This window comes from Aptenodytes forsteri, unplaced genomic scaffold (assembly GCF_000699145.1).
Source record: "Aptenodytes forsteri isolate BGI_AS27 unplaced genomic scaffold, ASM69914v1 Scaffold202, whole genome shotgun sequence".
Classification (NCBI taxonomy): Eukaryota; Metazoa; Chordata; class Aves; order Sphenisciformes; family Spheniscidae; genus Aptenodytes; species Aptenodytes forsteri.
In genome coordinates, this window is record NW_008793961.1 from 283,585 (window position 1) to 293,229 (window position 9,645).

Sequence of the window (9,645 nt, forward strand, 5' to 3'; positions counted from 1 at the left end):
CCTCCCCTGCCTCTGGGGCGTTCTCAGCCTTCCCCGGGGGGTGGGGCGGCCGCTTGTTTTCTGTAGGTGAGGCCTTTATCTTGGTGGCGAACTTCAGTTACACGTTAACCGCTCTCTGTCCGTTGCCCTTGGCGGACTCGTTATCAGCACAGCTCAGCAGCTTCCAAGCGGCTCTGCCCTCGGGGCTGGGCTGGATAGCAGGAGTTGACTAACGAAGCGATTGGCACCTTTCCCGCAGGCGTTCTTGTCTCCGAGGCGAGGTTTTTTCGTTCATAGTTTTTTTTGAAGTGAATCGGTAGGAATCCGTGGTTTCCTTGGCGCTGTGCTTACATGTCTCGCTTGGCCTGAGGCTCCCATTTTAGCCATAGCCGAGATGAGTAACTTTGGTCCAAACAGCAGCTCTGACCTCTGTGCTGCAATCTTGGTGCTTTAAACGTGCAGGTAACTTGAGACGTTCTAGTGACACTGCGGTATGTTGTGGCATGTGGGTGCAGAACTTTACAGCTTGCTTCTGTGTTACTGTGAAGGTCTGAACCTCGGCTACGAGCTAAATGTTATTAAGTTGGTGGATGATAGTGGTACACAAGCACCAGTGTCTTGCCTTGAACCTCCAAGCTGCTGGTTTAAGAGCAGAGAATTCTGGAGTAGTTTGTGTGGTAAATAACTGGCAGTTGACACAAAGCTTTCTATTGAATCCTGCCTAATGGCCCTGACCAAAGAACAAACAAGCTGTGTGATGGCTTCTAACTGCTGTTACAGTTTTTTGGGCTTTCAAAAAAAGATGATCTTGTATTTGCTGTTAAATTGAACTAAAATACATATTCATCTTTTGTTTTTTAAATGTGATACTAACTTTTTTCCCCCAGAAGTAGAAAGTGTACTTCTTAGTCTAATCTCTGATAAGCCTAGTGAAGCATGGGAGCTTTGTTGCAGAATTACGTTAAAGTTCTTGGCCACCCGTAACGGGTAGTGGAAGTTAGAACCTTGACTCGTGATTGCTGTAAACAAACTCAGGCAAAAAAAGGGAGCAGGGAAGATTTCTCCTTCTTGAAAAAGGCTTTTCAAGTCTGCTGTGTTTAAGGCATTTGAATGGTGCTCAGAAGAACAGGTATCTTTGTGGGGTGTGGGTTCAGAACTGAACCACAAATACCATTTATTTGTGTCCCTGGTGTTCATGGTAGGGATACAGGTTAAAATTTAATCCTAGTCAGGAAAATGTAACTTGCTAAGGGAAGAGTTTTGCCAATGCTGCCTTGCTGTCATCATTGCTACTGCTAGCCTTAGCTTGGACTCCAGCCATCTTGAAGTAGGGCTGATAGGAGACATATCTGAAGTCACAGTACGGACTTGGCTTTGTGTGGCTGCTGGAGTGAGGCTTGGGGTTTTGAGCATATGAACTGTTATTTTTCAGTCCTACTATTTTGACCGGGATGATGTGGCTCTGAAAAACTTTGCCAAATATTTCCTGCATCAGTCCCATGAGGAACGTGAGCATGCTGAGAAACTGATGAAGCTACAAAATCAGAGGGGCGGACGCATCTTCTTGCAGGACATCAAGGTGAGGAGTGGAGCTACGGGTTGTCCTGTCTAATGCAGAACTAGACTTGTGGTCTGTCTCCAGGCTGGAAGGGGAGGAATTTTCCCTGTTGGTTCTCTCCCAGAAGGAGCAGCAGCTGACAGTAGATAAGCATACCGCGTTGCTGTGACCTGTGCATGGCACTCAGCCCAAAATCTAGAGATGTGTAGTAATTTGATATTATGTGGATTGGCTAACAACAAGTATTTCCCGTGTAAGAAGAGGATGCCTAGCCCTAGGTGGTTTGCTGTGGTGTGAGGGTAACTAGAACACAACTGGTTCATCTACCTTAAATTTAATGGCAAGACCCTTCTCTGTTCTCTGCACTGTTTTGTAGAGAACTCTTGCCTCGCTTGCCATGGGAATATGAAATCTCAAGTTTTCAATTGCTTGTTACGGCTCACTGCAAGATTTTATAGCACTGTTTTCGTGAAGTTGCTTTAATTAGATTATTTGGAACAGCAGAAAGTGAGCAACGTTGTAGGGCCAGTTTAACGCAAGACAGCTCTTCATGCGGAAAAGGCAAAGTAAGCGATGGGCACTTGAGAAGAATTCCCCTGCTTACTAGTAAGTCTGAGTACTTGTAAACACTAGACTCTATACGAGGCGGTTCTGAGCTGAAGACTAGACTTGCCTGTACTGGTGTCTTAAAGGCTTCATTTCTGAGATTGTGCCCATTACCTACTTAGATAAGCAGATGTTTAAGCCGTTAGGTTATAATGGGAGGAGGGAGACTAGCTCTGTTAGCTGTCTTGCCTACAAGAGCTCAGAGAACATAACATGAGGAGAACCTAGGGAATGGGGACAGGTCTGGGACTCGGAACGTGCATTCAGTTCTGTTCAGAGTCTGTGCTGTGTGCGTGCCAAATTAAAAGACTTTGATCCCTAATGGTCTGTGGGTACTTACAGAAAATACGGTCATGTGCTTTCCCCTTCTAGAAGCCAGATCGTGATGACTGGGAGAATGGACTGACTGCAATGGAGTGTGCCCTGCACCTGGAGAAGAATGTGAACCAGTCACTGTTAGAACTGCACAAATTGGCAACTGAAAAGAATGACCCACACGTAAGTGGATGCTGAAGCTGAGAATGTAGCTGTGCAATGAGGGGACTTGTATGTGTCTAATTGTGTGGGTTTGGGGGCGAGTTGTGTCCCCCTGACATTACTAAAGGTGAAAAAAGAGTGTGAACTAGTGGTGCAGCCCTTCCAAAGGGAAGGGCCCAGGTGTCAGCCTGTACCTTAGCTCTTTGGTAGGGATATTGCCGTCTTTTTCCAGGAGGACCAGTTGCAGCATGTTAGGGTGGCTGAGGCCTGCCTTACAGAACAGTGGGTGCATTGCTTTGTTCAAACCCTTCTGTTGCTCTTGGGAACAGAGAGCACTCGTGAACAGCATTTTGAAGAGAAGAAATTTATTAATCTCTATGGAGAAGGCTTGTTTCTGTGGGGGATGAGTTCTTGCTTTAAACCAATGGGTGCCTGTAAGGCTTTTTGTCGTAACGTTTTGGAGTTGCTTCTTCTGAATGTTAAAAGCCCTGACACTTCAGAATGCAGTGTCTGAAAACACAGGTTTCTTCACAGGTGGAAGTTATTGGCAAGGCTGGATTGAGGTTTCTTAGTATCAGGAAGAGATTAGTGTGTGTCTGAATCAAAGTACTCTTGGGGGTGTCCTGCATAAGTTAGAGGGACTTTTTTGTAAAAGAAACAACATAGCTGGACCATTCTACAGGTGTAAATCCTCATGGTCATGAATTCAAGTGCTGTGCAGTGGGGGGCTTCTAAATGTGTTCGGAAATGTGCCTGTTGCTGCTTGTAGTGAGGAAGAGGGGGGGACTTCATGAGCTGACATTGTACTGCAGTTCTGGAGCAAGTGTGCCTCACTTTGGTCTTGTTCTGGCATTGCTGAGGCAAAACTAAAGGCTGCTTCTTCTCGGGTATCTTTTGCAGCTTTAAAATTGTCGTTTTGCATCTTTTCCCTAGAGAGGATTGGTAGAATTTCAGATGCTGCTTCAGCAGGATAAGCTGTGTTCAGGCCTACATTTAAACTCTCTTGTCTCCCTTTCAGTTGTGTGACTTCATTGAGACTCACTACCTGGATGAACAGGTGAAATCCATCAAAGAGCTGGGTGACCATGTGACCAACCTGCGGAAGATGGGGGCACCAAAATACGGCATGGCAGAGTACCTCTTTGACAAGCACACCCTAGGGGACAGTGACAATGAGAGCTGAAGTCTTGCCAAGAGCCACTCTGTGGGTTTCAGTGGGACTCCTACTTTACTGTCTAGCCATGCATGCATCTTCAGCTATTTAGATAAACAGTTCTCATACTCTGTACCAAATATCACCCCTCTTTTCTCTTGTGTTTTGTGTGTTGCCCTCCATCCAATAAAGTGACTTGGTTCAAGCTGGCTTTTTCTGTTTCTCTTGGGAGCGAGAGGCCTGTACTTGCAGGATTGTGCTCCATAGTCTGTGTTGTGACGGTCGTCTTAAGTTGGGTGTGGATGAAGGAATATATTAGAGGGATGAGGTTTACTTAGCGCTTTTTTAAAAACGACTTTTTTTCCAATCCAGTGGGATCCATTGCAGGAATTGCTCAGTGACTAAAGTTGTGTTTTAAATGCCTTTGCCACCGAAGCGGTTGCTGTAATGGATGCGCAAGGAAAGGAAGGCTTGAGTATCTGGGCTTCCTGAATTGGTCCCTGTGAATTTAGGTGAGGCAACTGAAGGTGCGCGGAGGGTGTTAGCGCCTCACTAGGCATCATGTCTAACAAATGGCACTACACTTGTGTATGGAGAAAACGTACTGTGAATCAAGACTTCAGAGCTGTGTACTGTAATCGGGCTTAGACTCAAAACAGTGGTGCTGCAGGGGCTGCCTCAAGGACACTGTGTCAGGAGTTGCAGCGGGTGGTGGTGACCTCTGCCTCAGTCTAGCAGCTGTACTTGGAAGGCGGAGGGTAGGCAGCTGTTGTGAAGGCATTGGAAGGGATGTGGGAGGTAAATTTGTCACGTGCCCCCTGTGATACGGGAGATTTTCAGCTGTTTCTGAAGACAGAAGTAGGAAAACAACTGCGGTTTCTCTAAATTCCTATCGTTGACGTAGAAAATAAAATGAGGAAATGAAACAGATGGTCCTGGACTTCAGCCTTGCTTTTATTTTCTTAGGGAAGACAGGATAAAACTCATAGCTGTATGGTGTCTGCTACCATCCAGATGACTTCTTCTCTGAGCGTTGTCTAATCAGTGGCAGATGTGATGTGGAACTTCAAAAGGAAGCAATGTGCTGGGCAAATACCATTGGCTGCAGCCACCTGTTCTGGTGGACGCTTGCCCTGCCTTATTCCGTTACTTTTCCGGTACTGGAAAACACCAGTTAGACATGACTTTGTGAAGCACTATGGATCTGCATCACAAATGATGTGACTTGCTTCAGTCCCTTACTTTCCCTGCAGTATCTTGTCAGTAGTGCAAGTGCTGCCTGAGACTTGTAATGGGTCTTGTGACACGTTAACATAAAGCTCAAGTTCCAATCCTTGCTGTGATGAGGAGGGGGGAGGTATCCTTATTAACTATATTCCTCTTCTGTTTTGGGCTACGCCTGCACTCCAGGTTCTTCGGGCTGGTACCTGCTGAGCTATTGCTCTGCTGTTCGGTATCTGCAATACTGAACACTCAAAAGTCTTATTTGTTCTTTTGCTACAAATGTAGAGGGGTTTTCTGTTTGTTGTGTTATTGTTGCAACACTGAAGTTGTGCCTGCTACCGTACCTGAGGCCGGCAGCAGTGTGTCATTAGTGCTGGCTTTAGCCTAGGCTGGGCTTTAGCTGCATGTTCCAGCAGTAGGTGGTTTGGCTGCACTGCCCTTCCGTCTGGGTGAGTGCCAGCGTGGCCAGGTGTAAAGATACTGCAGTGTCACTAATATGGCAGGTATCTCAACAGGACTGTGTGTCTCTTGGTCTCCTCTAGCTGTACTGATCTATCTGCTCTTCACACGTGCTTTCACTGGTTTCCATGATCACCTCCATCAGCCCCACGTAGTCACCTTCGGCTAGAGAGATGCCAGAGTCATTGGGGGATGGACTCTCTGCTCGTCTTGGCTCTTTTGTAGGGGGAGTACTGGCGCTTCCATTGCCAGTATCTCTTGTGGTCCTGGAAACCTCTGCTGGATGCTGGTCTGGAGCGCTGGCTGTATCTTCTAAACTTAGGCTGCGAGCATCGGGGCCCATGTTCCCCAGGTGGGATCTCTCCAGCACTGGAGATGTTACAGGAGTGAATGAGAAGCAGAGGGAGGCACTGCCTCCGGGGGTTTTGTTATTGGGGGTGTGAAAGGCACTTGAATGCTCAGAATTGGGGGTGGCTGATGCTGTGTTCTCCAGCGTGAGCCAGGGTGGGTGGGAACCTTTCAAGCTCTTCAGACTCTTAAAGCTGCCCTGCTTCTCATGGTCTGGGGACTCAGCCAAGAAGGGGAATTTAGGGCTGTCTGATGCTGTGGACTGAGCCCCTGGACTTCCCGTGGTGGCAGCTTCTCTGCTTTTACTGTTAGAGTTGCTCTTTTCTTCTACTGTTACAACCAGCGAGTCAGGACCTTTGCTCCGATCTGTTGGCCAAATAAATGTTTCCTTTGCACCTGAGCCAAGGGAGCTCTGACTCTTATACATATCGCTGACCCTGGAAGGTGAGGAGTTGACAATGACATCCCTAAGAGAAGTCGAGCATGCAGCGATGCTGGAGAGTGCAGGAGGCTTCTTGCGGCCTTGACGTCTAGAAGGGAAAATCATGGGGATAGAGCTGATCGGTGTCTGTGGAGCACTGTAGAAACCAGGTCTCTCATAAAATGGGGTTGACATGAAGGCGTCAAACTCCCTTAGTTTTCTGTCTTCGCTGTCCCACTGCTCCTGTGAGCTGGAGTCTCCCCTTGGCTGATTGATGCTGCAAGGGCTTCCAGACTTGCCCATGTCTTGGTATGTATAATGGGAGAAGGGGGATGTGGGGTCTCCTCGCCTGCGCAGCAGGTTCATCCGGGAAGAGGACCTGGAGAAGCTCGGTGACTGGACGCTGAGGAGGCGGCCCAGGTGTCCCAGTAATGGCGTGGAGTGGTTTGCCTCCTCATTCTCTTTAATTTGCTCCAGGGGCTGGAACTCCATCTCTTCTTTCTGCATGCTGGGGAAAGGCAAAACGGGCTGTTACACAGTCACAAAAGAAGGTGGTTTCTGGTGGAGAGGCTGGCAGCACAGGGAGTGCTGCTGCCAGTGGCAAGCCCCTCTCTTCCTGTATTGCCATTAGATACGTGTTAGGCCCTCCACAATAGGGATGCTCGTAGTAGAGGGGAGGGGGGCAAGAGATCAGAGGCATCCTTTTCCATGGAGGATGTTGGCTATCATCTTTGGATGAGCCTAAAAGTATCTTGGATCAAGATTTGACAAACTATGGAGAAAGATATTACTGCTCGCTCTTACTCCTGAAGTATAATACCCCGCACAACACCTGATCCAAGGTGTAAATGCGGACTGTTCTGATACTCTCTGGCTGCACTCACCTGATATCAAAAGTTGAGCCAAGGAACGATGGGCGTTTGTACTCGGCAGTGGCGGCAGTGTAGGGTGGCTGGGGATCGGGCTCATTCCAGTATAGGTCCTTCTCCAGAATGGGTAGATCCTGATGCATCTCATCCACTGCCATAAGGGAGACCTGCAGGGGACAGCAGAAATGTCATATGGGGTGAGCAGCATTAGGTGTGCCTATTATCGGCAGACAAAAGATTGCAGGGCAGGAGGAAGCAATGTAGCACAGAAGCGAGGCAAGTGGCTGGGTTTGCTATGTGGTTTCCTGTCACTTGGGTTGTTTCTCACACGGAGAGATTGGATTAATTGGAAGGAAAGTGATGCCGAAGGAGACGGGAAAGCCATACGCTCACCAGGACAGAAGGGCTGTGTTAGGAAGGGCTGAAGGTGGAGAGTTATTGCAAGGAAGAAAGCAGAGGAGGCAGTTTTAGATACAGACACAGGGTGGAAAAGCTAGGGAGCGGCAGGAATGATGTGTCGTTCAAAGGTAGCGAGGGCATGAAACTAACAGTCTGGATCCATCGTGTGTGCCAGAGCATGGACTAAAGCTGCAGTCGGTCTCTGTGTACAAAGGTATGCCAAAAGCCCTGTCTTCCCTGGTGTGGGGGAGGTCTTCCTGGCACAGGTCTCGCCCCACATTCTTCCTGGAGCCTGGGGTGTCTCCTTGGCTGCTGAGAGGGAACACTGAGCTGGCCCCCTTCACCCTCGTATTTGTTGGGAAGCCTTATGCTCTCCTCCTGCTCTCCTAGCCATCTCCCTCTGGAGATCCTGGGCCCCTTCTTAACATGCAGCCACCGACGCCTCAGGAAAGTGTAAGGGTGACAAGGACGGCTTCTCTGCCCCATAGCAGGCATGGAAGGTGGGAGGTAGAGGTGTTGCAGGAGAACTTCGTGACGGCACTGATAGGGCTTGCTAAACCCTCAGGTGCAGTCCTGCCTCAGTGTCCCTTTGCAGGTCAGGCTCATTTGGAGGATCCTCCTCATCTGGAGGATCCCGCCTTCACTTTACCTGCAGGTTCCTGTCGATGAGCCAGTTGGTTTCAAAGTCGTCATCGTCCTCCCCAAAAGGGTTGATGAGTTGCTCGGCCACCTGCACGTAGAGAGTGCATAGCAAAGGTCATCATGGTCGTATCTGCCCCTTTCCCTGCAGGGAGAAGGCCTGTGGGGCAGAGTCAAGTGTGATGTCCCTTGAATTTGGAACAATGCTGTTCCTCCCAAAAAGGGATGGGTTAATGGAGGCTTGCCAGTGGCTGGGGGACATTGGTACACACAGATAACTGCCCCTTGCTCACGTAGCCCTCCTGCAACTGCAGGAGGCTTTACCACCACTGCAGGTAAAGTGTAGCCCACTGCCTCTCTTTTTCCCCAAACTAGTCAGGACCAAAGCTTTTAGGAAAGGTGGAGCTGATCTCCAGGGTGAGACACTCAGAAACTGAGAAGGTCTTGGCAATACCCTCAGCCCCTGTTGGCTTCCCATTTGTCTGCCAGCACCTGGCGTATTGCCCATAGGCCAAAGAACACAGCTGGGTCCCTGGTGAGTGCACACTGGGGAAAAAACCTTGGTTGGGTCAGATTCTAGCTCCAGACGTATTTTCTTGGACTTACCTTTAACCAGCCAGCATAGAAGAAGAACTGCAAAAACGTAAAGACGGGCACGAAGAGATCTAGTTCGTGGCCAGGATATGCTTTTTCTGGATCCAGGAACTGCCGCCCGATCAGACAGGCCAGGAAGAAGCTGTAAACAGCCACGGTCACCACCTGGGAGAGATGCCAGGGGACACACCAGAGGAGTTTGAGTTCTCAGCTTGCTTTCCCAGCATCTCTCTTCAGTTCCACCCCACACGACTTCAAAAGAGCGGCAAGCTGCTGCAGAGCTGCTGGCTCTGTAGCCTTTTGAAAGCCTTGGATTCAGTTACGCCAGGCTTCCCCTCTGCTTTTTGCAGGAAGATGCATTTCCACTGCAGAAAGCTTTAAGTATGCCCGTTGCCCTTTAGCTGTTACATACGCTGTATTTCATTCCACGCTGTTCCTGGAATAACATCTGTGTAGGTGTCACAGAAAGATAGTGGCAGAAGAAAGCACGTGACATCCTGGATGGAAAGAGCTTAAACAACTGACACGTGGCTGCACGGTTGTTCTGCTGCTGAAGTAAGGGCTGCTGTGACCTCTTTTCATTCTTGCCCTCCCGAAAGCTGTCTCGAGCCCCTCATGGCTCACTCCATGCTGGCAGGCCACTTCCAAGTCAGGGAGGGGAACCCTGGCAGTGCTGCCAGCTCTGAACTAGCTCCTTCCTTCCTGGTCCTCATGCTGGGCCTTTCTGTATTTGCCTGCTTGCTTGCCCAGATTTCGTTATTGCAGCCTGTCAGTACTTAAAGGGGGCTTATAAAAAAGATGGCGGCAAACTTTTTAGCAGGGCCTGTTGCGACAGGACAAGGGGGAATGGCTTTGAACTAAAGGGGGGGAGATTTAGACTAGATATAAGGAAGAAATTTTTTACGCTGAGGGTGGTGAA

At 48.9% G+C, this 9,645-nt stretch overlaps 2 protein-coding genes across 2 annotated transcripts in view; one reads left to right on the top strand and one right to left on the bottom strand.

The window, feature by feature from the left end:
* The window catches only part of FTH1 (ferritin heavy chain 1), a gene marked incomplete at its 5' end in the record, with an annotated part of 5,209 nt that extends 1,229 nt beyond the window's left edge, over positions 1-3,980 (top strand). The window contains 3 exons of the mRNA XM_009289322.2: positions 1,412-1,558; positions 2,516-2,641; positions 3,639-3,980. Of these exons, the coding sequence (XP_009287597.1) occupies positions 1,412-1,558; positions 2,516-2,641; positions 3,639-3,803 (438 nt within the window). The remainder of the gene's footprint in view (positions 1-1,411; positions 1,559-2,515; positions 2,642-3,638) is intronic.
* A 1,555-nt stretch (positions 3,981-5,535) lies between these two features.
* BEST1 (bestrophin 1) overlaps positions 5,536-9,645 on the bottom strand; it is a 10,589-nt gene continuing 6,479 nt past the window's right edge. The window contains exons 6-9 of the mRNA XM_009289334.2: positions 8,739-8,891; positions 8,143-8,223; positions 7,110-7,261; positions 5,536-6,733 (exon numbers count right to left, since the gene is read on the bottom strand). Coding sequence (XP_009287609.1) covers positions 5,536-6,733; positions 7,110-7,261; positions 8,143-8,223; positions 8,739-8,891 — 1,584 coding nt within the window. The remainder of the gene's footprint in view (positions 6,734-7,109; positions 7,262-8,142; positions 8,224-8,738; positions 8,892-9,645) is intronic.